The 27,256-nt window shown below is 42.9% G+C and overlaps 2 protein-coding genes across 9 annotated transcripts; both read right to left on the bottom strand.

The window, feature by feature from the left end:
• Nucleotides 1-266: 266 nt before the first annotated feature.
• On the bottom strand, nucleotides 267-14,416 carry LOC128977480 (cyclin-dependent kinase 11B). 8 transcript variants are annotated; one of them, XM_054395027.1, is made up of 20 exons: nucleotides 14,306-14,416; nucleotides 13,561-13,676; nucleotides 13,235-13,362; nucleotides 12,573-12,711; nucleotides 11,914-12,044; nucleotides 10,097-10,219; nucleotides 9,346-9,384; nucleotides 8,794-8,889; nucleotides 8,549-8,689; nucleotides 7,682-7,747; nucleotides 6,976-7,151; nucleotides 6,235-6,325; nucleotides 5,256-5,377; nucleotides 4,836-4,941; nucleotides 4,135-4,256; nucleotides 3,515-3,622; nucleotides 2,928-3,044; nucleotides 2,381-2,529; nucleotides 1,064-1,253; nucleotides 267-657 (listed from the first exon to the last, which is right to left on the bottom strand). In XM_054395027.1, exons 1-20 carry the CDS (start codon nucleotides 14,414-14,416, stop codon nucleotides 565-567), a joined length of 2,364 nt encoding a protein of 787 aa, XP_054251002.1. In that variant the 3' UTR covers nucleotides 267-564. The 8 variants fall into 8 exon arrangements, with proteins under 8 accessions (XP_054251002.1, XP_054251004.1, XP_054251001.1 ...); XM_054395029.1 differs by having other exon boundaries at nucleotides 13,265-13,362; XM_054395026.1 differs by lacking the exon at nucleotides 9,346-9,384.
• Nucleotides 14,417-18,139: 3,723 nt separating this feature from the next.
• On the bottom strand, nucleotides 18,140-23,833 carry SLC35E2B (solute carrier family 35 member E2B). Its single transcript, XM_054395055.1, has 8 exons — nucleotides 23,509-23,833; nucleotides 22,694-22,829; nucleotides 21,513-21,640; nucleotides 20,611-20,731; nucleotides 20,219-20,272; nucleotides 19,294-19,366; nucleotides 18,510-18,655; nucleotides 18,140-18,386 (listed from the first exon to the last, which is right to left on the bottom strand). The coding sequence occupies exons 1-8, from the start codon at nucleotides 23,831-23,833 to the stop codon at nucleotides 18,140-18,142; spliced, it is 1,230 nt and encodes a 409-aa protein (XP_054251030.1).
• Between the last annotated feature and the right edge of the window lie 3,423 nt (nucleotides 23,834-27,256).

The following is a 27,256-nucleotide window of genomic DNA, read 5'->3' as shown; positions in this document are numbered from 1 at the left end:
GCCACATACAATTCACTTAAAACAAAGGAGAAAAAAAAAAAAAGTTTCTGCCCAGACTGACACTGTTGTAACAGTGGCAGCAGAAGGAATAAAGTTACCACTCTAAAAGACTAAATGCCACCAACATCTGAGTTTGCTGCATGTGAAGAAAAGAAATCCTTCACACTTAAAACAATTAAAAACGTATTTTAATTCTACAAATTTACAAGGGGGAAAAAAAAAAAAAAAAAAGAGGACAACACAAAAATCAACAACAACCACCAAAAAAAAAAAATCAATAAAAAACCCCCTAAAATTCAAACAAACTATTCCAGGATTGTACTTCAAGTTTTCCTGTGAATTCTGTAATGATCCTTGGCTTTTCAGGTTAATTCCAGTCCTCTAATGGAATGCAGCAGTTAAACTCCACACCCAGCAAGAGCCTTTGCATCTGATGACATCTGACATTTTCCCCTGTGAAGAACACCAAGTGCCCCTGATGTGAGGAACAGAAGTGGGGCACTCAGAAATCCACTCACGTGAACAGTTTGGGGTTTTCTTTTCTTCCTCTCTTTCATGCTGAGTTTAAAACTTGAGGCTGAAACCAGGTCCTGCAGCAGATGCTCCTTGGTTGGTGGTGGTCAGATGAAAACCTGTGTCCTTCAGATCATCATCACCCTGTTGAAAAGCCACCAGAGTTCATTTAGCAGTGTCTGGGCAGATGCAGTTCCCTCTCCCACACAGAAATGTAAACACCACCACAAAATCTAAATAGGAGATGAGAAATAAATGTTTTGATGGGAAATGTTTGCTGGGAGTGCAAACCAATGCACCCTTCAAAAGCAAACCTCTTCTGCCCTGTGATAAAACCAGGCCAAATTTCTTCCTCAGATGGACTGAAATGAGGATTCTGTGAGCACAGCAGTAACTGGACCTGCTCTCTGAAAAGCCAGAGGGGTGCTGGGCTGTGTAGTGTCCTTGCCAAGCAGACAGAGGTGAGCATCCCACACCCCAAAGCACAGCCCACAAGAGCTTTTCCAGGCTGTGTCCAAGGAGATGAGAACTCTGTCAGTCAGCCCCTTACCAACTGGCTGTATCCAAGGCCTCCCTCGGGGGGCCTGGGGCTGGTGCCACGCTTCACCCTTTGCTGTTCACTCTTTGCTGGCCAGGTGGGAAACATGGAGGGGTCAATGGGCAGGGGAGTCTCTCGGAAATATTCATGCTTCAAACCATCCTCAGCAGTGATCCTTCTGGCTGGGTAGTATGTCAAAAAGCTGGGAAGAGTGGAGGAAGACAAGGAAATAGGTATTGAGTAGAGGAAGACAAGGAAATAGGTATTGAGTAGAGGAAGACAAGGAAATAGGTATTGAGTAGAGGAAGACAAGGAAATAGGGGAGTGAGAGAGGGGCAGAAAGAAGAAACATTTCATCCCCCAAATGACAAATCTTTCCAAAGGAAAAGCAAGAAGGGGAGGAGGTGTAAGAAAGAATTCCATTGCTGGCTCTGCTGCCATGCAGTTGATCTGACAGTTCACCTTAACATGCTTCCTCCATGAACCTGTAAGGAATGAAACAGCAGCTGGAACTACAATCAGAAATAACTTTTGCAGGGCTCTGCTTCCACACCTCAGCCCCTGTGGGTATTCAGATGCTGCTCAAAAGGGATCCAGGATGGGTCAAACTAAAATATTTTGCAATGCTGCTTTGCTTTTTAGAGAAGACAACTGAGATGATACAGATTCACCACACAATGATGTCAGATGATGTAAGTTAACTGCACAGCCTTGTGGCTGATTTCACAAGACAGGAAGATGCTTTCCTGAACAATTCATCCTCCCAAACAAGGTTTGGCCCTGACCAGGCAAACACTGACACAGTGAAGAGCTGTACATGTGCTGAGTGTTTCCCCAAGATCCAGACCCACAGGAATGCCACAGTATTGTGATGGAGACAAAGTCCTGCCCTAAGCAGAGTAAGTTAAGTAAATGATACTACTGGGAAACCCCCAGGACTGCTTTTTAACATGATCCCTGGCCCAGGCTGCTTTGTTCCCCTCTTTTAACAACTGTGATTTAATGGTTTTAACAAGATCCATCACATAACCCCACAACAGCTGACTTACCACATCATTAAACATGACATCAACGAGCTAAAACTGCTACTAAAACGTTTTTCTGTTCTAGGATGTGTGGGCAAGAACAATCTTGGACTGAGGATTAAAAGCAGGTGTTAAGAGCATGCTACACTAAATACAGCTGCCATGAGGCACGTCACAGAAGCTTCAAATGCATCAGCATGTTTTGATGAGGTTAAGTACACTGAAACACCAGCAGAGCTTCACTACAAAGACCTTTTCCACCACGGCCCTGTGTGCAGACATTTCCCAAGCAGGCAGCACTTACTTGTTCATCAGATCAAAGCCCTGATCAGAGAGGAGAGCTCCAAATCTCTTGCGCAGATTGTTGTAGGGGTATTCTGTGAAGGTCATCTTCTTCACTGCTGGCAGCTCGTTGTAACCAGGCCAGATTTTTTCACTTGGAGTCCCCAGATCCTGTAAATTAAGATTATCTCCTTAATTCTAGAGTACAACCCTTCTACTTAGTCATTATGTAGCTCGAGTTGGTAAGCATTCACAGAAGAGAGGCAAGACAAATCATGCTCTTAGCCTACTACAACTATTGTAAAACAAGAGCCAGAGCAATGAGCTTAATCTCAAAGAGCAACAAGCACTGGCAACTTCTTCCTACTGCAATGCCCTCATAGAATCAGTCAGGGTTGGAAGGGACCACAAGGATCATCCAGTTCCAACCCCCCTGCCATGGGCAGGGACATCTCACACTAGATCAGGCTGGCCAGAGCCTCAAAATAAATATCCCATGCCCAAAAATCTGTTTAATCCATGTCTAAATCCAGTCAGTCAGAATCCAGGGGTGTTTTTAAAATCCTTACCTTAAAAACTTTGTTGATCTGGTCAATTTCTGACTTCCCAGGAAACAGTGGTTTCTGTGTTAACAGCTCTCCAAATATGCACCCCACTGACCACATGTCGATTGCTGTTGAGTATTCCTGAAAAGAGGAATATATGACAGCTTATAAAATCAGTAACAGCTTTGCTGAGCTGGTTGGGGAGGTGGAGGTGGTGTTCTTTTTTTGGTTTGGGGATTTGAGGTTTGTGTTTTTAGGGATTCTGAACAGCACACACACAGCCATTCCGATACCCAAGCTGCAAGGTGACAGTGATGGTTTGCACTGATGCATGCTGAGTCCAGCAGCATGCTAAAGGAGAAAACCTCATCTCTCACCCTCCCACCTTCTGCCTGTGGAAGAGGGAACCTTTTTACCTGTGTTACTAGGAAAAAATAATACTGAGGAGTCAGAATTCCCACTTCTAAATCACAGAATCAGAGGATGGTTTCTCCAGAGGTCCCTTCCAACCCCTGCCAATCTAAAGAATCAAGCATGCTCATGCTTTGTTCACAAATTATGAAACTAAGCTTGAGGAGCCAATCCTCTAGCAGGAACAAAGAGAAACATACCTTAGCTCCAAGGAGCAGCTCTGGAGCCCTGTACCAAAGTGTCACAACCACTGGTGTGTAGGGCTTCAGTGGGGAGCCATACTCTCGGGCCAGGCCAAAGTCTCCAACCTAAATGGAAACTGGTATCAGCAAGATTCCAAACACTGACCACAGGGTCACTATCAGTGCCAGTCTGTGTGCCACCAGGGGGTGGCTGCTGCATGGCCCTTCTCTGGACTCACAACAGCTCTGTGCCCTTCTTATGCTGGGGACACCAGAACAGGATGCAGAATTACAAGGTGGGGGCTCAGTGAGCAGAGTAAAGGAGCAGAATCCCCTCCCTCTTGCCCTGCTGGCCACACTCCTCTGGATGCAGCCCAGCACACAGCCACCTTCTGGGCTGCCTGAGGCACTGCTGGCTCACGGGGAGCTTCTCATCCATCAATATACCCAAGTCTCTTTCCAAGGCACTCTCTTTATAGGTGAAGCTCACTCCTTCACAACTGTACATTTCACACAGCACAGCTCCTGGTGTGATGAATGCAAACCCATCCTATCCAGCTCTTGGCACAGCCATGGTGCAGTGTCATTCTGCAGGACAAGCTTTTCCCCAGGTGTGGGAGCTCTGATGTAATCCTTACCTTTAAAATGCCTGAGTGACTGAGCAGCAGGTTGGAAGTTTTCAGGTCCCGGTGCAGGATCCAATTGTCATGCAGATGTTTGACTCCTCGCAGTAACTGGATCATCAAGGTCTTCACTTCACCTGAAATGAGCAAAAAGCAGCCAAATGCATTCAAGAATCAAATCTAGCTTGAATTTTTGAGTTGTTTGGAGAACGGGGAAAGGGACAGGAGGGAGGGAGGAAAGGGATGTCGAGGTTAAAGTGCAGCACAAACTGCACCATAAACATCTGTCACAGGGCAAGAGTTACACCCAGAGAGCTGCTAGCAGAGCAAAAATTCATTGGGATAGCTAGAATGCATCCAAATAATGCTCAGAAACAAAAGCCAGTGTTCTTCTCCAGTTTAGCAGAGGGGAAACTCCCTCAATTCCACATCTGAACCTCCACTTCACCCTAAGCCTGCAAACTGGATTCACCAGCCAAGCATCACCACAGTCCCAGCACTCCAAGCCTGCACTCCTCCCTTAACCTGATCAGTAAAATCCACCTGAACAGAAAAAAGACAAAAGCTTTCCAAGGAACACTCTTGGGCCATTCCAAGGCAGCACACATCACTGTATAGAGCGGGTTCTCTGATGTCAGCAGAGCTCAAAGACACTGAGGGTTGTGTTGGGCACTTTTCCTGTTTTAAGAATGCCATGAGAGTGCAGCAGTCAGTACCTGGCAGGAATGGTTGCTTCATTGTTTCCATCAGACTCTTGAGATCGTGTTCCACGTAGTTCATGACTATATAGATCTTATCCATATTGCTGCCTACCACAATTTCCTGAAACACAGAAGCAAACAAATCAAAATGAGCACATTGCATTTAAAAAGCATGCAAAAAGGAATTCTGGACATTCACTGCCAAAGTGAGAAACTGGTTAAAATCCACAGAAAATGTCTTTTTCTATGAAAAAGAAACCCCAAAGCATACTAGGTAGAAACAAGTAAATTCTGTATAGCTTATAGGCAGTGCCCAGCTGTTTACAAAACCAAGCTCTGCTCCCAATGCTAACATTGCTACAAGGCTTTTTACCAGCCCAGAGGCAATATTTCAAGGACAAAAATACTTTTAAAACCAGAGGATTGTGGCCTTACTCTGACAGTGACAATATTTAGATGTTGTGCTTTCAGAATTGTATTTATTTCTCTCAGAGAAGTGATGGGAAAGCCTTCCTTTTCCTTTTCCATTTTCAGTCGCTTCAGAGCCACGATTTCATCTGCAAAGAAAACAGACTTAGCTGAGAACACATCAATGGCTTGATGGTCTTGTACCACTCATGGCAAATGCAATTATTTTTTTCCAGACACCTGGCACTACAAAGCAGATCACAGAATCATGAAGGTTGGGAAATATCTCCATGATCCTTGAGTCCAACTGTTAACCCAAGTCACCACTAAACAATGTCCCTCAGCACCACATCTGCACATTTTTTAACACTTCCCTGGGCAGCCTGCTCCAGAGCTTAACCACTCCTTCAGCAAAGAAATTGTTCCTAATGTGAATTTAAACCTCCCCTGGCACTTGAGGCTGTTTCCTCTCATTCTGTCTCATGTGGGAGGAGAGGCCAACCCCCACCTCACTCCAACCTCCTTTCAGGGAGTTGTAGAGAGATAAGCAAAGAGATGGAGTTTTCAAAATAGAAATCCACTTGCATACACAAGAAGTGGCTTTTGAGAAGAAGAAAACAGAGAGAGTGACATTTCTTTCTGTATAGTGCAGCATACAGCCCCTGCCTTTATGGACTCCCTCACCAGTCGCATCACATTCTGAAAGCTTCCACCCTGGCAACTCTCTACAGCAGATCGCAAGCCAGAAACAACTGGCTGCCTTCTGAACCAGAAACTGAAACTGTATTAACTCTTCCACACCATCATGGCCAACACAGAGATGGCTTCTGAACTCAAAGAGCTGAAAGTGAAGCCCTTATGTCAAAGTCCACATCCTATTCAACAGCAGTGATTCTTCTACATGAAGTATTTGGGACAGGTTTTGTTCATCAAAGGGAGAATGCAGAACTGTCAGCAGCAGCCCTAAATGGAATGAAGGTAACCACTGGAGACCATTTCTACTGACCAGTCTTCTTGTCCTTTGCCCTGTACACTACACCATATGTTCCTTCTTCAATCCTGTTCAAACACTGAAACTCCTCCACACTGCGACAGCCCTGAAAAAGCAAACACAAAGCCGACCTTTACCCCTCTCCAGGGTTTGGTTTGGTGGTGTTTTTAAGATAACATAAAATAAACTTCAGCAAAATCCCAGGAATTGTAAAAATGTACCAAGAGATTTCACCAAGATGGCAACACCACAGCAGAATGGTGTCTCTGGGAGTTATTTTCACTTGGATCCCTAAAGGAATCCTGAGAAGGCCCTGTGTTTTAGTAGATGAACAGAATTATTTCATTAAGTCTTCACTCACTCATTTTTGCATAGAACAACCTGAAATTTCTGCCAAAATGGCAAAGGTGGCAACTCAGCACTCTAGACTGAAGCTCTGCTGCTGGCTGCAAACAGAATAATCACCCATCACAGTCTCACTTCAGATGAACAGATCTCTCCCAAGTATCTATTCTCATACAGCAATACCAAGATCTCAGAGTATTCTTACCTCTATCTAAAAGACAGAGAGGGAGTTTTGCTCCATGCATATTTTCACCTTATCAAAAAAACCCAGGAGTATTTCCCCCAGAGATCTGTATTTGGTGATGTCTGGTCAGCAAGGGGAAACTATCTCCTGCACAAAAACGTGTGAAAGCAGCTAGGGAAATCCATCTGCCTGTGATATTCCCAAGAAGGCTTTAAGTGATGCTCTACCTGAAGTGCAGGGAGGTACTTGGGCAGCTCCTGTTTCAGCTCAATGGGGGAGGAAGCTGGTGAGTCAGGGATATAGTCTCCTTCTGTCATGGCATTGGAGTGAGGAGTATCCTCCTCTACCTCCTCCTCTTCCACTTCGCTTCCTGCTGAATCTCGGTCAAACCTCGACTCTGTAACTTTAAAAGTCAGAATCAGTGGTGGAAAGAGGGAGCCAACTGGAACAATTAAGTTCAGATTTAGACAAAATAACCTCTGTGTTTCACTGCCCTAGGAGTTCAACTTCTGTTAATTTAACAATAAAGACCAAAGGTAAGACAAATTTCTCCTCTTAGCAGAGGTGATGCTTTCGTAACTTGTTTGCAGTCCTGGACATACAATTTCCAGCATGTCAGGAAAAGACATCTCTACACTAACAGAGTGAAAGAGAAAACTGACCCAGAGGAACTTGTTCTGATGGTAAGATGCCCAAAATGAAGAAGGAAGAAAGCTCAGTAGACTAGGATCTGACTTCTTCTAAGCATGGACCTTGGAACAGATTTCAGTGAATTTCTTTCTGATATGAGAAAGGCCCCACAGTGACAAGTATGTGATGCTTTAGAACCATGGCAAAACTACAGCAAGATTTTAAATATTTGCAGAAATAGCTGGATTTGGCTGCAAAAGCTCAGCCAGAGGTTCCATTAAATATTCAGTATTTGCATTGTACCAACTGGGATGTGGTTTCCATTCTCCCGTTCCTCCTCTTCGCTCATTTCTTCTTCGCTCACCTCCTCTGCAAAACAGAATCAAGTTCAAGTGAGTAACCTCAGCACTGCTGCAGCTCCTTGTAAGGCAGATCACTGCTCAAATGCTTTTCTAACTCACTAGGCCTTCTTCACCACCTACTTAGTGACCTCATCCTTCTCTTTCACTTGGAAAGCAAAGGCTTCCCCTAATTCAGAACTGCACCTTGCAGCTTCCAACACAGCACACAATTATCTGGCAATGTGGGGAAGGGGGCAGGTGAATAAATTAAGTCACAAAACTTATTGGTATTTTCTTATGTAATTGATTTTAAAGAGGAACACCCAGCCACCAGAGCCTGCTTTTGTGCCTTTTCTTTGCTAATTAACAAGTAGTAAGGTTTTTTTACTAGGTGTTGGTAAAAGGCTTTTACTAAACCTTTTTTCATTACTTGTGCTGGTATAAACTCAAAAGTTACCTGAAATTTGCAAGTGACAGTAATTAAAAAATGCCAGACATTTGTGTCTCACCACCACCCCCAATTACTATTTGTATTGTAAGGTATTTGTTAGGTTTAATTTTTACAACTGTCAGCCTTACACCACTGAGAAAGACCAAGATGGCTTTGAGTATTCTACTCAGCTTGCTCAGACAGGTGATTGGTATTACCTCTATACACAAGGATAGAATACGACTTGGGTTTTTATTATTTTTCTCTTTAGTAATCTTGACCTGTGAGGTCTCAGCCTATCCTAGACTAAGAGAAAAGGAAAACATTCAAATGAAACACAGAAAGAGGAAGAAAAAGAATCCCAACACACTATACTCAGGCCTGCCTCCTGTCACTCACCAGCTGACTGCTCAGACACTTCCTCAGAATTGCTTCCTGTCTCTTCCTCCTCCTCCTCCTCCTCCTCTTCCTCTCCCTCTTCCTCAGAGCCTTCACTGCTGGACTCTTCCTCTTCTTCTTCTGAGCCTGATCCAGATTCTGCTCAGGAAGAATCAGATACCAAAGTAGGTATAGGCTCTAACAGCAGTGTTCCCTCAGCAGAGAGCTGCACAATCAATGACAGCTGCAGAGCTGTGCTTGGTCACCTGATGAGGACTCTGCTGAGCTGGTTTTTCTCTCGCTGTCACTGATGTCTTGCAAGTCTGAAAGAGGATCTCTCTCTTCTGGTTTCTCTTCTTTTACTATTGAGACCACAAAGATTAAGAACAGGGTGATGACTGCATTTCACTTCTACTTACAGGACACTCTGAATACCCAGGTAATGCTTTACTTTCTCTGGCCATTAAATTGGTGCTGAACATTTTTGCACAGGAGATTGAGCACTAAAGAAAACATAAATTCAGCCTCTGCTCAAAAGATGCAACAGGTTTTCTGGACTGGAGTTGTGCAGGGTCAACAGCCAAAAATGTGGAATACTGACCTTTTGGTTTTCAAAGCTGATCTATTGCCTAAACTTCTCTAACAAACAAAAAAAAAAAAATCAGGAGTTAAGTGACAGGGTAACAAGTACCTCCACAACACAGCTTCACCAACTTGTGCACGCAGCACTTACTACTCTAATGTAGCCCCTCTGAACCACCAGGAACCAACAGGTGGGAGTAAGTGTTGATGGATCCTTCCAAGGATTTACTGCCTGCCTCCACTTGGGATTTCAGCTGGTCCCACTCTGCAATCAGCTCACTTGAAAGTTACACACCTTCACAAGGCAGACACAGAGCTGCTGCTCTTTAACCAAAGAGACTTTTATGACAGTTGTGCAAGTCCTCTACTCACAGTCAGGACCTTCTAGGCATGGGAAGGGCCATTTTCTGGCTTAGAAAACATAATTCACCATCTAACCAGAATACTGCCTTCAAGATTTATTTTATTCTCCAAGATGACAGCATCAGTGGTGCTTAAAACTGTATTGATCCCTGCCAGGTAACTTTAAGGTAGTTCAGTTCCTAACAACAACTGGAGCTAGTGCAAACAATCCCTTTTTTACCTGCAAGGCATTTAAACTACAAAATGTTACAAATTCAGTCAGCTGCTGCTTTTATCACTGAGTGAATGAAGTGACTCACTGTGAAACTGTTTGAATTGCTACTCCAACTACAGAAAGTTTCAGTTTGTCACTTGCAGAGTCACCTGCAAACCCAGCACTGCTGTACAGAACAGTACACAGATTCACAGATTGTATCAGGTTGGAAGGGACCCTGAGAGGTCACCCTGTCCAAGCCTCCTGCAGTGAGCAGGGACACCACACGTGCACAGCCATGAACGCTCCAGTTGTGCCACCATGGCTGCAGTGGACAACACCTTCAACAGAGTCCCAGGGATAATGAAACACTACCCCAGAAGAGCTCCTCCTAGCCCCCAAAGACACGATGATGAAGTGGCAAATGCTACCTGGTTTCCTGCTATCTGCTTGCTCAAGCTTGTCTCTCTGCTGTCGTAATGGGCTGCGACTCCAGGGTCTCATTTTTACTTTGTCTCCATATTCTTCCCTCACTGTTCTATGGTGAGCAGAAACTAGTGAAAACAAAACCGGAAAAATCGTTACATCTCCCTGCCCTCAGCACTCCTGGCTGCCACCACCACCTGCTTTGCATTTTCCCTTCCAAGCTCAAGGGGAATGGGGAGGAGCAGAAGTGGAACCTAGCTGTATCTAGGCGAGCAAAGGACTTTACCTCATGCACAATAAAATAGGGGTTTGTACTGCTTAGAGAAAGCAGCTGCCAGACTTGGAAAGAGAAGCAAGATGCCCTTACGCTGCACAGTAAGCACTCTGAAGCTGAGGCAGTTCATGCCAGAGAGAGAGAATTGGACAGACCAGGAAGATACATAAAAGAACAAAACCCACTAAGGTTTAGAAGGAGTTGACAGAACAGTTAGAGGAATAAAAATAACTAAAATTAAAAGCTAGAGAGATTGAGCAGAATCAGTGTAAATACCAAGCACAAAAAGGAAGTTGTTTAGAGTGAGCTGAACTAAAAAGAGCAGCAGTAAATGTGGCTTCTGCTACTCTTGAACACCTTCGTCACTTGAGCACAGGAACAGGCTCTGATTTTTACCTCTGAAAGCTGGGACAGAGATCCTTTAACCCAAAGTGACCTGAACTAGCCTGCAGGTACCTGACATGCTATAAAAGTGAGGTTCATGTGTAGCAGTGTGATGGTTTGAAACTGTCTTTTTAATTTTTCCTTGCAAAGTTCAGAACAGAGAAAGTGAAAGAATGTAAATAAGTCACTATTGGGTGTAAGAAAGCAAAATACTGATTGTTCTAAACACTTCCATTGGATAGATAGAAATGTTTAAGAACTATTACCCAAAACAAAGTAGGCACTCTGCACATTCTGCGTTCTGCAGTGGGGGCAGTTGCTGGGCTGTCTGGCTGCTGTTTTCTTTTTCTCTTCTGGCTGAAGATAACACACACTGACCTTGGCAGCTAAGTTAACAACTTTCTGCTTAACTAACTCTGCTTCTCTGTCCAGGGGGGTCTGGGGGGGAAGCTCCTGGGAGAGGAAGGCCCCTTTGGGAGGGTCCCCTTGGGGGGAAGCAAAGGGAGATCGGTTGTGTTTTTCTGTTGATTGTATATATTTGTAAATGTTGTGAATTTTGTATATTTGTACATATTCATTGCATTTCATCTGCTTGTAAATACAGCTTTTCATTTGCTTCCAGACTGGGCTAGCCTGGTTATTGTCGGTGGGGGGGGAATTTCAGCTCACACCGACACAAGCAGTTAATGGAAATAGCTCAGTTATCAGATCTTCCTGACTCCCTCTAGAGCCTTTTTCATGGTTGGAGTTTTCCCAATCAGTACCCCTCCCTTTACAAATTATTTCCCCAAACCCTTAAAACACTTTATTTTGAGACTTCAGTCTCTATTAAATGGAGTTAGACTTCAGAAGTTTCAGCAGCAGCCGGGACCATGACAGATACACAGGCACAGATAGTGCCAATGACATAAACCTCAGTTCTACAGGAAACCAGATGGAAAAAGAGAAGCAAAGCAAGACTGAGTGACTACTCAACAGCCTTGAATATTTAAGGCACTTGACATCAATTGATTGCCCCATGTGGAACTCATTTCCCTGCCATGAAGAAGCTCCCCCTGGTTTAATTTGTTTTAATTCTGGCACTGACCTAAGCAACAAAAGCTTTCTACACCTTCACTGAGCCAGCAGGCAGCGAGCCCAACCACCACTCCTGCAGACAGTTACCTTCTCTCCTGGCTTCCCGCTCCTTACGCCTCTCCTCAGCTCTCCTCTCTCGTTCTTTCTGCTCCCTTTGCTCTTTCTGCTGCTCTCGGATTTTCCTCTCCCGTTCTCGCTCCAGCTGCTCCAGACGATCTCTAGAAAAGAATCATCTTTGGTTATGTGACAGCTCACTACAAATTCAGCTTGTGAAGTAAAGGAGAACAAATTACAAGGCCATTGTGATGGCTGCACACCAGTCAAGAGCAGATGCAGCTTTTCAGCTGCTCCTTTAAAAGAGGGATTTCAAAGGCAAAGCCCAGGAGCTCCAAAACAGACAAGCTTCTGCACTTGGATTTAAGCAGAAATTCAGCAAGGTCAGTTAATAAATCCTCTGATACTATGTAAATCTAGTTCATGCTTTTTTTTATTCCCCGTTGTAGTAAAAAACTGGCAATGAATTCACCTAGAAATACCTGGAGTCATGAAGCCACTTACAAAGGTGATTAAAGTCAAAAGCACATTTTGATCACACAACACACATGAATGCAGCACTGGCAGCAGACCTCAAGTTTTTGCTCTGAATTATTTGTGATTTCAGAAGGGTGAAAGATCAGAGATAGCTTTAGAGGAGGAAGCTGTTCATCTCTGCTGGTTTGTCACAGGGGAGGGAGGGATAGATGTACCTCTCCCTCCTGGAATGCTCCCTTGCCATCTCTCTCCGTTTCTGTCTTTCCCATTCTCGTCGGGCTTTATCCTGCTCTTCTCTATGTCTCTTCCTACGCTCATGTTCCCGTTCTTTCTCTTTCACTCTGGCATGTTTCCCTAAACAAACAGAAATTAATTTTGGAGTGTTACTCTTCAAAATATTTAGAGGTCCTATTTTTAAGAAGCAAAACTAGAAAGGATGAAAACTCATGGTAACCTATTTTCATCTTCTCTGTTATTTTCTTAATGGAAAAAGTCCTGCTCTGAAAGGGTGTTGGAAAACTAAAAGATGATAGGATCCTGCACAAATAGTTCAATTAAAACCAGAAAAAGGCTGTTAGCAATAGGATATAACAAGAATGTTTCTAGAAAGGATATTTTTTGCCTTTACAGTCAGGTACAAAGATCATAGCTCATCCCACTACTCTCACACAGCAGACTCCATGTCTGGTGGTCAGTGACCTCTCAAACATATCTATACCCTTAAGGGAATTAAACATAACCAAAGAGATAACAGAAGTTTCAATTCCTGTGTCTTAGCCACCTGACAGCTTTTCTTCATTATCTACTTTCTACACAGCTGCCTGTTTGGCTTCACCTTGGGAAGCTACCAGAAACATTATCCAAGTGTAGCAGTAACAACCTTCTGCTGAATGACTACGATGCCTGCGTTTCTCTTTCCTCTTCTCATCTTTTCTATGATGGGTTTTTTCCTTCCGTGACATTTGCTGTGGTGGTTTTATAGCCAAGGAATCATCTTCTTCTCCTCTAAAATACAAAGATATAAATGAAATCTAAAAAATTAATAAACTCCAGGATGTTACAGGTAATGTCAAACAGACTGAGAGTTATTTCCTCTTTTCTCCAATTTGAAAAGTTAAATTTTTCCCTGTTAGCTATTTTTAAACCCTATTCTCAGTACTTCTAAAAGTTAATTTCTTCTTCAGCTTTTTCTCTTATTCCTACCTGTCTTCCATAGAATCTTCTCTCCTGTAAGGTGAATTTCTGATGGTGATTTCCATGCGATGGTCTCTCAGCTCCCCTTCTTCAAGGGAATCCCGCTTTGAATCCCTATCATCTGACTGTGACAGGAACACAAGGAAGGGCAAAACCAAAATGCAATTAAATGTTAGGTCACAAAATGGAGGGGGAAAACAAAAAGGTATCAAATTTTATATTCCTCTCTCAAACTGGTCACACTGATAAAGCACGCTAACTCATAAAGCAGAAATTACACAGCTGTAAGCAACCAAATGCAGTTTAGTTGCAATTATACCTGAACTGCAAATTCAGTGTAATTAGATAAAACTAACCAGAATTGCATTAACTCTCGTGGAGTTCGTTCCAAATGACTGTTATTTTCTACACAGTTATATATAAAAGGTATTCAAGAACTATTACTTAATTCCTTTTTTCTGTAAAATCTTTCAAAGCTTGTTACTGGAACTTCAACTTTCACATCAATTCCTCTCCCTTGTCTAACCAATAACTAGGAATGAAAGCATAGCACAGGAGGTAAGGCCAATGGGATCTTAGCAAAGCATCTAATTTTATCAAACATTAGAATTAGAGCTCGCACACAAAACATGCCTAAGAGCACAGAGGAGTTCCAGCAACAGGGCAAGAAGCCTTGTTCTCATCAGGAAATTATATCAGCAGTGGAGCTCCTCAGATTTCATCAGAAATGTTTGTGTACTAAAGAGTAGCTTACATTTTTCATACGCTTTATCTCTGCCTTCTCTTCTTGCTCCTTCCTTCGTTTTTTTTCCTGAAGAATTTCATCTAAAGTTTTCACTTTCCAAGAATCCTTTTCATCACCCATTTGAGTTTAAAAAAAAAAAAAAAAAGGGTCTGCAAAAGAACACAACATTCATGAAACCACAGAGTCCAGCATACCTATGTCTATTTCACACTGGCTTTTCACATATGAACGCTCAATGGATCATCCTCAGGTAAAGTCAAGTAAGTCCTTACTTAACGCTGAACCAGGAAAGGCCATTTGAAACCGACAAGCACAGAGTCTTTGCTACGAACTTAGTGACCTGCTCAAGTGAAATGCAAACACCGCCTATGCACAAGATCTGCGGAAGAGGCAGAGGCACCTGTACAACACAGTCCGTTACGCACAACCTCGGTGCCGAGAACCGCTGCTCTCAGAAGGCACCACCACGGCCCTCTATCCCGCCGCCGCTCATTCCCACCGGACAGAGGCAACCCACCCTCACCCACAAACACACTCCCGGTCGGGAGGTTGGCCGGAGCCAGCGCCCATGGGTGCGCGAGGCGGGACTGCCAGCCTTGCGGCCCACACCCGGCCCGGCCCCACCACCCGTTTTCGACTCAGGGAGCGGTTTCACCAAAGGTCCCCATCTCCCCCCGGCCCCTCTCGTGTTCAGTCCCGCGCCGCGGGCGGGCTGACACCGAAGCGCCTGCCGGCCCCGACGAGCTGCCCTGTCGCCCCCCGCGGGAGCCGGGCCCACTCACCGCCGCCACTACCGGAGCCTGGGACAAGCAGCGCGGGACAGCAGCGTCACTTCCGCCCTGCGGTACAGGCTGATGACGTCTGACGCACGCTGCGCTTGCCGGCGCCGCCATTTAAGGCACAGCCGGAGCTCCCAGGGCTGGAGCTCTCTGCGCCAGGCTGGAAGGCAATCAAATAGCTAATAAATTAGTTAATTAATGGCCGAGCTCTGCCCGTGCAGTAATAAATAACACAACCCACGACAAACAAACGAGAAACTGGCACCACACAGATCATTCGTTAGGACTATCCTTACATATTAAAAAAAGTCGAACTTTATTATTCAGTTGAATAAAGCATGATTTAAACAAGTCACAGTGGCAACAGAATACACTATGAAGGCGAATTTACATTAAAGTCCCTAAAAAGGGAAAGTAGTTGAGACTGCAGAGAGAACTTAACACAAAGTGGTTATTTAACTTGACTACAGGTTACAACACAACACAGGAGAGGAAAAGATCATTAAATCACTATGTGCAGCTCTCTCCTTTCCAACTATTTTAGCTGTGAAATGCTGTTTGAGAAAGATGTCAAGTGCTGCACGTCACCCCTGACATTTGCAATCTGCTCTTCCGAAGGGTTTGTGTTATTTCAGGAATTCACATTAAACACAAGAGGCTGTTGTATGAGAACATACTTGACAAACATAAACCAAATAATCCACATAGCTCTGGCTCACAGAGCTTGTCCTGATCAGTGCATGACTATCAGGGTGTGGTGCTGAGAAATGCCAGTGAAAGAAAGCACAAAAGTGTTGAAAAGGCTAATTTCCAGAAGAAATTGGGCAGAAGGAAAAAGCAGGCAGAGAGCTGGGGTATAACACTGCAATGAATTCTTGGGTAAACAAGGACAATTTTGTTCCCTGCCAACAGCAGCAACAGCAAAAGGAGAGGTACTAGTATGGCTGGAAGAAGAAAAGGTCTTAAAAAGTGGACAGTGAAGAGGTTGGTTTGTTTAATCTATTAAAAACAAAGGCCAAGAACAGGGCATAGAAAAGTACAGAAGGTCAACACTGTGAAAACAACCCCCAGTAAAGCAGCATTATCTTGCTGCCACAGAACAGGTGGGGCTAAACCAGCCACTAATGGCTTTAGACCTGTTAGAAATTACAAGTTCCAAATTCCCCCCACCTGTTTGCTTCACAAAACGTTTTCCAGCACTAGGAAAGGCAAAAAGCCTGGTAGCTTTTAAAACTGAGCTTATTCAGCTGATGATGAAAGGGCTTACACAGGAACAGAGCTGGGCAGCCAGAAAGCCATTAACATTTCTGTCTTCCAGAAGGAGCAGAAACACAATGCAAACCAGCCTTTGCTTCTGCTAAATGCACTGAGATTTTTGAAAGCATAACCACAAACCAACCCAAAACACCCACAGCTCCTCATCATAGTCCACAGCTTTTGCAAAAGTGCTAAGAGTCCAAAGGAACAAAACCACACAGACATCACATATACAATGATGAAATAATCCTGATGCTTCCCTCCCACTCAAATCCTTCAGAGGATAGGCCCCAGGCAACCAGTCATGTACAGGAATGTAACCTGAAGTGAGGCAAAACAAGCACAGACTATTCAAACAGGAATCAGGCTGCTTCAGAGACCCTCTTGAAGAGAGTTTTCCTCTCTGCAGAACAGTTCACTAAATCTAAAGGGATTACCTCACATGTGGAAATGAAACATGAGCTCAGCTTCTGCAGAAACTCCACTGGCAACGTCTTATTATCCTATTAGAAATTATTTTTACCATAAAGACCACTTTTATCCTTGCTTCTAATGCCATATCAGAAGAATGGTAATTATTAAAGATTGGCTCATTTGAATTGTTCATTTTCTTAACAAAACAAATCAATTTGAATGTTTGTGTTTGTTTTTTTTTTTTGTAGCTCCACGCTGCATTTTGCCAACACTAATTCCTAACACTTAAGAATACTTTTTAAGTTAACTTTTAAGCTTTGATCTACCACAAAAAAAATTTCTTAAAAAAAGAAAACTTCTTAAGAGTCTTAGGCGCAGCAGAAATAAAGAATAACCTCAGTTTATGGTTAATACTCCTCCCTTTAGTGACCTCTCTGCCATCTTTGTCACAGATACCTCCAAGATTCTTCACATAAAACAGAAATCCTTTGCACACAGGTTAGAATTATAACCCTGAGTTTCTACAAGGCAAGATTTTGTTGCCCTCTTGAAAATAATACCAAAACAGTTGATTTCCTCCTCATAGAAAAATAGGATAAAATGCAATAAATTAAAACATTTCAATGGTTTCATAGAAGTAAGAGATCCTTCCTTTATCACCAATTTTTTTCAGTGTTTTTAACCTCTAAGCAACTGCAAACACTTAACTCATTCCACTTATACAGTGCATGTATATGCATGGCAATGTGTGTACCTGCATGGCAATACTAATGCTCAATCAGGATGCAGTAGTTCCACCTTAAATTTTAGCAGGAAAATATCTCTTTTTGTTCCCAGTTTTGTAGCCAGCAATAGCTGCTCAGCACTGCTTTTGGGGTATAGACTCATTTCCATAGCTTGCTTCAATGAGATATTAACCAGAATGAAGTCATTTGTTGGGAGAAGGTTCCTTCTTCCAGCTCTGCAACACACACGTGGATGATGCACAGACAACTCTAGATTTCAGTTCTGCACCAGTTTCCTTCCACTGCAAGCAAGCAGGATACAGTGGAAGGTCCATGTTTTCACATTATTTTGATGGGAAAGGGAGAAGGAATCATTTTTCCACAAGACATCAGAGTTCTGTCTCTAATGCAGTTCACTGCAGTCAGGGAAAGACCCCAAACCCCACATTTACCATGTTACACAGCACTAGGTCCTCTGTTGCTGTATCAGTGTCTCAGTCAAAGCTTACTGGGTTCTTCCCTTTTTTTTTTTCCTGTCTGCTGCAAGTCCCAAGCTTGACCTGCCATGAACTCCAAGGGAACCAAACTGGCATCAACAGTCAAAGAAACAACCACTTTTGGGAGGAGTTCATTTGAGTTCCACCAGGTTGGAAGAGTAAACTGCCAAATTAATCATAGGGTTCCAAATCCTTGGAAATGAGTGGCTCAGTATCTTCTGCTGTGCTTTGTGCAGCCTGTGGGGCTGCAGCTGCCAGGCTGTGGATAGTCTCTTGCTGATGCTGCTTTGCCTTGTTATAGAGTAGAACTCCAATTGTCACCAGGACAGTCCCAATGGCTGAGAGGCTTGTGATTTTGTTGCCAAACACAATAATACTTAGCCAGATGGACAGGGCATGCTTCACAGTACTAGCAACACTGGAAAGGAATAGAAAAATTCAGGCCAAAGAAAACTTTCTCTTGTCCCCCACACAACCAGGCTTTGATGGAGAGACCTGGAGGGAGAGAGAAGGATGCTCTTGACATGAAATACAGCTTTACCTGAAAGTCACAGGAGAAATTTTTCCCATCAAGGCATAGGCTGTAACACTTTGTAGGTGGAACAAGACTCCATCTATTACCAGAAGTATGACAACATCTTGGTTGTAGCTGAAGCTTCTCCCACTTTTCCCAATCACAGGCACATCCTAAACAGCAACAAAAGAGGACTTGAAGAGTTTTGTTTATAAAGCAATTCTGCAAGAGATTTTCCACTCAAGTAATTACTATAAGCAGGTAACACTTTGACATTTAAACCTCAGCAAAACAAAACCTACAGCATACAAAACAAACCTCCCCCCCTCAAAGAGTATTAGAATACAGCTCTCTCCTGACTGAACTTTCCAGTGTGCTCAGCCTGCCCCTGATTTTCTTTTGTGAGCACTGATGCATGGCAATGAAATGGCAGAATTTGAAGGACACAGATTATACTTACTTAAAGCTCAAGTCTGCTTTCAGAGAGTTGATCATCAGCAAAAAGTCAAAGATTTAACATTTGGTTTTCAAGACACTGTTTAAGACTTTAAATGCTCTTAGACAAAATTCTGATTTTTATCTCAAAAGTCCTCAGATAAACTCAGGCTTTTCTGGGGTCACTTGGCACCTTGTGAACATTTTCTCTTGTTTATCCCTCCCAGTCTCTCATAAAGATAATATTAATTGTATTTTAATTAGGAATTAAAAAATAAAAGGAAGAACAAAGAGTAAAAACTAAGATTAACCTTAGCTGCACATTGTGCTCATGAGTCAAAAAGAACAAATAAATCTGTCAGTGAATTCAGATTACCATGAAAAATATCCAGGCTGGAATAAGCATAACCACTGCAGCAGCACTTGTGTAGAACTGAAGCTCTGGGGCTCTACAAAGGAGAAGAAACAACAGTTAAAATAATCCAAAGCTGCATCATGATTGTATTTACAGATACCAACAGCAATAAGCCATCTGCCAAGCTCTGGGGACAACCAATTCTTGCCAAGACAAGGAATTTTGCTTTTTGTGTTGGCCAGGATGCAGTGAAGATGAAATGCACACGTTTTGGAGACCAAAAGTAGCATTTTACCTCATGGCAAGTCAGAGAGATGTAGCTGTAGGTCTGTTTTACCACAAGATTTTACTCCTAGCTCAATTTCACAGTTAAAACATCAAACAAGTTCTGAAGCCTGTTTCTGCATGCCTGATAAAGTCAAGGGGTGTTTTATGATTGCAGAACAAGGACTTGTTTCTGTGAGAAGATGACTCATTCAAGGAATGCTCAGTTTTAGCCTAATATGAGACTCCAACCTACTGCAACAGGATCTGAGCATAAGGAAGTTGTCTTTTCCTGATTAAATGATGTAGGTTAAAGCTGTGAACAGTCTGAGAATTACAAAAAAAAAAAAAAACATCTTGGTGCAATACAATTCATAGATTCACTGAATCACACAATGGTTTGGGTTGGAAGGGATCTTAAAGATCATCCAGTTCCATCTCCCCTGCCATGGGCAGGGACACCTCCCACCAGCCCAGGTTGCTCAGGGGCTCATCCAACCTGACCTTGAACAGGTTCATGGAGGGGGCATCCACAATCTCCATGGGCAACCAGTTCCAGCATCTCACCACCCTCACTGCCAAGAATTTCTTTCTAATCTCCAGTCTAGTCTAATCACAAATAGATGGTTTCTGCAGCCCAGACTCCACTGCTAATCAAACCTAAAGTATTTGCAATACTCACGAGAATCTGTATTTGTCTCCACTGAGCAGTTTCTTGGAGAAGACATTTTGCAAACTGGAAAGAAAGGAAAAGACAGACACCAATGATCAGTATTTATGTAGGCCAAATCAATCAATCCATGACAAAAACAGGTTTCCTTTACATACAGGTATGTTTTCTATACAACATGCAGAAGGGAGTTTGGTCCAAGTACTTTGTACTAATGGAGCTGGACTATTTTTAATCTCATTAATGGGAGCAGATGAGAGACAAACCATCTTCTGTTAAAATCACTTTTAAATGCCAACACTGAAATGTAGTAAACAAAATCAACCACAAGCAACAATTTTCTTACATCTACTAAATAAATAAATTTCTTTTATTCCACATCTGCAGCTATCACCATCCCTTACCAGTCCATGATATTAGTGGATAAAGCTGCTGAGAAACCCAGAATGTTGAAGCTGAGTTCAGTGGCTGTACAGAGAGCCAGCCCACCCATGACAGGAATGAGAGACAGATTAACCAGCAATCCTGCAAATAAAAAAGGAACATTTAAGTCTAATTAGATCCAATTATGTGTATTTTAAAAAGTTTAAAGTCCATCTTAACTTGTTTCAACTAAAAGAGAAACTTCACTGAGTGGATTTTAAAGAAGAGAGGCACTAAAATGAGATCTCAGACAACATCAGGGTGCTCAAGAATTTAAAGTTCTGAAGAGCAAGCTGTCTTTATAAGGAAGGTACTGAACTTCAGTCACAGAATGGCTCAGGTTGGAAGGGACCTCAGAGATCATCTACCACAACCTCCCTGCCATGAGCAGGGACACCTCTCAACTAGATTCAGCTGCTCAAGGCCTCATCCAGCCTGGCCTTGAACACCTTCATGGAAGAGGCATCCACAGCCTCCCTGGGCAACCTTTTCCAGAGTCTCACCACCCTCGTAATGAAGAGCAACTCCCTAAGCTCCAGTCTAAGCCTGCTCTCCCTCAGCTTCAAACCATTCCCCCTTGTCCTGTCTCTAGACATCCTCATGAAAAGTCCCTTTGCAGCCTTCCTGCAGGATCCCTTCAGGCTTTGGAAGGCAGCTCTAAGGTCTCCCAGCTATCACCACATCACTTCATAAGAACAAAGCTCTTACACAGCTGAATTGCAAGAAATCCTTTTTAACTTTACATCCACTCTGGTTCTTCATTCAGACAGAATGATTCCTCCAGGTGCATTTAGTATTTTTCAATGCAATCTCCTCATCCATGGCCAATGACAGCACCATAAAAGCGAGAAACAAAATCCCATTTCCAGAGTGGAGTCCTTACCAGTGTATTCTCCTAATATCATCCGAGACATGATAACAGTAAAAATAGGAGCAGAGCTTTTCACAGTTTCTGCAAATGAAACTGCCACATTTTTCAAGCTGACAAGACCCAAGACCACTGTTGCAAATCTGTAATAAAGGAACACATGAAATGAAGTAGAAAATAATGCTTTAAGAGCTACTCTTAGATATCTAGCACTAAAAAAGAGAGTTGCATTCTAATTTCTCCAGGTTTATAAATGTGAGCTGCTGTGACTAAGAAGACAGAAGCTGGCAATCAAGTTATCAGATTGTGGTGGCTTGGCTGAACTACAGCAACTGATCAGCTGCACACCTTCACTCCACAGCACTTGGCAGGTGGAATGTGCTTAAACATTGTTATTTAGCACAAGTGAGAGCATCCTGGAGCAACTGCAGTTTCTATGGATGCACAGTGGTCTTCCAGAAAACATTTACTGCACTCCAGCCAAGCTTCAGAGGAGGGTGTTTTAACCTGGGTGTTTCAATAGGCTCAGCTGAAAAAGTTAGTAAAATTCTGGTTTAAGTAGTAATAGACCAAAGAAATGTTATCATTTGCTGTTACCCATCTTTAATTAGGCAAGCTACATATTTACTATACTTTAAACCATGATACCAAATAAAGTGGCACAGTTATTACAATAAAGCTAGTCTGAGTTGATTTGAATCTTGTTACACTGTAGAAGTGATAAAGGATAGAATAAACCAAGTCATAGATCCTTACTCTCTCCAAGACCAAACACCCCAACACACAGCAACTACTTACTGTTTCGAAGATAAATGTCAATAACCTGCATCACTTTTGAGGCAAACGGGGGCAAAAGGTGAGGGAACAAAACAACCTCATGATAAATATTAGTGTATTAAACAAACATTAGTCTCAAAAGAGAACAGGAAGAAGGTAAATGGAAAGAGAAGTGTTCTGAAGCCAAGCTAGCCAACACAATTGACATCTGGAAACAGGAATGTACCATTTAGCAACAGGAACTACAAATAAAAAAATCACAGGATAATTTTTTTTTTGTTTAGGGGGGAAAGGTGAATATTCCAAACACTTTCCCATCAAAGAATGAAAAAGGAAGAGCACCATGAAAATACAGCTTCTGTTCAGAAGAGTGCAACAAAGCAACCAGAGAGATCTCTAGAAGATATTGAAGCATTTACCTCATTAATCCAACAAACAGCATTATCATGATGAAGTTGGGTGGGTAAGAGATGCGTGTTTTGTGTTGGTACAAGCAGCATGGAACAAACATTTTTATACAGCCAATGAAGGTGGTTGAAAGCATTTGAACAGCACCTAAAGGAAAGATGAGAGGAAAAAAAAGACCCCTACAATTAGATGATGGGAACATGACAAATCAAGCAACACAAGACAAACTTCATTGTGGTACTTGGAGCAGCTAAGAAACTTGGCAACTATTGTCTATGTTTTGTTACTTCCACATCTACCAGCCAGGCAGCAGAACAAAACAAAGGTGGCAAACACCTTGAAGTCTGGTTCACAGTTTAAGTGTCCTTTGGTTCCCCCTCGAAAAAAAGAAATAAGCAGCCCAACCGGATAAAAGAGATCACAGAAAGGCAATTTTTGCACCCCTACCAAGGAAATCTTACCAACTCTGGAGACTATCAACAACTGGCTCCAGATTTTATCCTGTTAAGCTCCCACATTTCTCTTCAACACAGAACCCAAACCACTACGTTTTTCTCTCCAGTTCTTAGTTCTCAAACACCATGCTACAGCTCCTCTTTAAGCACAGCTTCATACCATACAGCTTCAGTGAGTGGAAGGGCAGTGTCAGCCCTTTACAGGCTGAGATCACAACTCATGAGTTCCCAGCCCCAAGATTTATCCCCACATCTCCTAACTGAGTCTTTTTCACTTCAGTTGAACTATTTTGTCCCTCAGCTTTTTACAGGAGGATCTGGCATTCTGAAATCTCTTACTGGAATTAGAGTACAGAAGAAAGGAGGGTTACCTAGCATACTGGGCTCTCCTTCCAGTAGTGAGAGAATGTATTTGTTAAGGAAAAGAGTGCAAAAGCTGAAGAAAAACCACAAAGTGAGGTAGATGAGGGCATGAGAGTTCCAGATGCCCAGGTCTGATTCAATGACCGTTGTCTCCGTGATGGTTATTTTCAGGACGTTCTCCTCTGGCACACTGTCACTCCTGGCAATGACAAATTGCTCACTCCTGTTAGCAAAGAGTGAACCCAAATTAAAGAGTGATTTTCCCTTTGGTTTTTCTTCGAGGAGGGGAGAATTAGGTTCCTCTGGTGGCTGGGCACTTGTCACAGTCGACATGCTGACATGAAGCAATTAATATTTGTCCTTAATACAAACCAACATTGACTCAGCACAGAACAGCACTCCAGCAGAACAAAGGTATCATGTGATTAGTCTTTCATCTCCTGTGGCCTGAAAAAGTGTACTTGGTCCTCCAAATGACATCTTGCAGAAAAATAAACTTCACGTGCTTCTTCATGTGGTCTAGTGCAGTCCTTCTGCCTGAGAGTGAAAGAGAGACAGAAGGGAAAAAGCATTCAGCACAATGTGATGACACTCAACCCCCACTGCACAGGATACCACATTTCACCTGCACTTCATGAAAAATAAGACTGTCTCTTGTCTTTCAGGCTGGGTTTTGCCCTCCTGGTATCATGATACCAAGATTAAGCACTCAAAACTTGTCTAAGGGAGATGATTTTATTCTAAAATAGCAGAGAGACATAAAAGACCTCACGAGCTTTTATTTTTTTTCTCCTCTAAAGAATATGAATGAAGCCCTTTCAATTATAATCAGCTCCTCTTCAAGACTCTATAGTTTCTTTGATCTCAGTCTAAGATTTTCTTACAACCCCTCAAGAGAAAAATCTTCACAATCCAGAAAGTCTGGCAGGGGCAGGAGCCTGCACCCTTAGTACTAATTAACCTGTTATGATCCCCAAAGTGAACAATTAATAAACAAGGACTGCAACTTCCAGACAACTTTCATAGCACAGCTATCCAGGTAAAGATAAGACCTAGGTGAGTCAAGTCACTCCAGGAGCTTTCCAAACAAACTTGTTCTCTAATTAGTTATAAATAAAGCAACACTGCTGATTTTGCCATGCAGTATTGGCACAGCTTGCAGTTCACTGTTGGTACTTGCAGTAATTCTTAGAGCCTTTTAAAAAGATCAAGACAGAAAAAGGCATTAAATTGTTTGCAACTTGAGCTTTCTTTTACAAACGACACGAATGTGGCAAGCTACAGTAAAAGAGGACAGGGTACAACAGAATCACAGTGACTTGTGTTCTTCTCAAGTCATGTAATTAGCCTCAAGATAGCTGTTAGATAGCCTCAGGATAGTGGAGGACTTTACACCAGTAAGAAGTAATTCTTGTGGGGGAAATTAATCACTGGCCATCTTGGAAAAGCTGTCTGCAATTAGATCACAATACTACATCAAAGAATGGCAGCACAAGAAATACTTCATGGCAAGCAAAAATAAGAGTTACTGCACCTGCCCTGATTTTGTTGGCACATGAAGAGATGGAGACACCATTTCCTTCACGCCTTTTTAATGTCCAGTGTGGCATCTCAAAGCAAATCATGAACAGTTAAATCTATTGTGTCAGTCTCAATACCCTAAGCAGCAGCTTCTTTATGCTGAACTTTTCCATTCCTCATCTTCCCTGCTTCTGTTGTTACAACCACACAGAGATTTCCATCCCTACACCCCTGCCTCTTCCCATTTTAGCAGGGAGCAATGCCAGCAGCACAGCACAAGACCCTCTGGCACACTCACGTTAAGCCCTTCAGTTGTGTTAACCCAGTCTGAGGCAGGAGTCTGAAGACACGCATTCAAGAGAATTGTCAAGGAAAATGGATTCTTGACTCCTCCTCCTTTTTCAGTCTTAAAAACCCCCACCCTCTGCATCCAGAATGGTTTTAAGCCAGCACAACTTCGTTAATGTTTTGTTCTGTTTATGCTACTCAATTGAAAAACGAAGTGATTAAGCACAACAGAACTCCCCCCCTCAGCAGCACTGTGGTATCGTATTTGGTGTTGCTGATTCCACACAGGGCAGGAGCAGAACAGCAAATAAGAAGAAAACTATTCCCCTAAATTACTGACCTGCTGTCTTATATCAACTGCAGAGTCTTAAATGGGCTGAAAGAGTTCTCCATCTGGAACTAATTCAGTCTTTCTCCCTCAAGACCAACCCGCAGCTGATGTTTACCAACAGATGAAAACGTGGCAGTGGTTGATAGCCTGTTTGTCTTGGATTGCACACTTTCAATCATCCAGCTCATTTTGTGCTACTCCTTGTATCTTCTCCAACTTTTAACTACTTTCCCAATAAACATCTTGTATTAAAAAGTGGAAAAAAGAGAGAGCATAAGTTTTGAGAGTCTCAGACAAATTGTGGCTTACAAAAAGCAGCTCATGCAATTCAACAACTCTACCATTACTTAAGCTTTAAGACATCATAACCATGAGACTAACTGCATTCAAACTCCTTTCCCCTTTCTACTGGAGAAGTTCAACATTTAATCAGGAATATATTAATTTCAAACTTAGAAGAGGAGCAGAGAAAAACTTTTTTTCAGCACTACAGATTCTGTGGGTTTTAACCATCTATTGCCACTCTAGTTATGCACAGAGCCCTTCATGGTCCTTCCACAGAGCAGATTAAATATTTGTGCTAGAAATAAATTAATTGGCAGACAGAGCAGGTACTCCCAACAAATGCAATATAAAATTCTTTTGTGATGCAGCTCACCTCACAACTGAGACCTTCTGGTCAGAAGCTCCGATTACTTCTCAAAATGCTAAGCAGATTCTGACAATCCTCACTACACATATGACACCCACAGGTTCTTACTGCATCCATTTGCCCAAGACCAGAAGTGCTCTGGACTCCTGGATGACCACTAACTAACTGCAAAGACAGAAAGACACTGCTACAGTTTTTCTGATCTCTTGTTAGTACCTATATATAAGCAGACAATTTCTTTAGACAATACCCACCAAGAACACTATCAAGTCAGTTTTACACCTCATATAAAAACTAAAAGCTGAAAAATACAATGTTAGACAAACTAAGGCTAAACTGAGAGTGAAAAAAACAGAGGCTTGGTGTTATTTCTTAACCTCTTATGCCACAAAGGTCAGCCAAACATTGCATCCAACATGACGAACAGAATTCAGTATCCCAGCAAGCTGCAAATATTATCAGGGTTCCACTACACGGTAAGGATCCAAGACATTTATAAACACAGCCAGCAAATACAAACGTAAAACCATAAACACCTCCCACACAAAGATGATGCTAAAAGAATGAAACCGCTTGGTACTTCTTTGCACTTGGGCTGCATTTCCAGTCCCCCGGCTCTAAAACCTTTCCTCATTCAGCACCAGCCAGCACGCAGGCAAACCCAGCACGTTTGTGCATGCCTCGCAGCACCTCGGAGCTGACCGAACACCCTAAACACTGGAGTCTGCTCGGAGCTGCCTTTCCCTACCGCCCCTCTGAGACCTTCAATGGAGCAGTGCTGTACCCCGACCCTTGGGACCCGACTTTCCGGCTCAAGGACTTTCCAGAGAGCACCAGCGCTGCAGCAAGGCACAGCAGGAGGGAGCTCAGACATCTCCCTCCTCGGGCATGCCGCAGCTAATCCAGCACCTCCGCGCTAAGGGCTTTCAGACAGCAGGCTCTGGATCTTCTTCTGTATCAGCAC

Source organism: Indicator indicator, chromosome 32, assembly GCF_027791375.1.
Source record: "Indicator indicator isolate 239-I01 chromosome 32, UM_Iind_1.1, whole genome shotgun sequence".
Classification (NCBI taxonomy): domain Eukaryota; kingdom Metazoa; phylum Chordata; class Aves; order Piciformes; family Indicatoridae; genus Indicator; species Indicator indicator.
The sequence above is the reverse complement of the archived record's forward strand: the minus strand, read 5'-3'. Positions and strand labels throughout refer to the sequence as shown.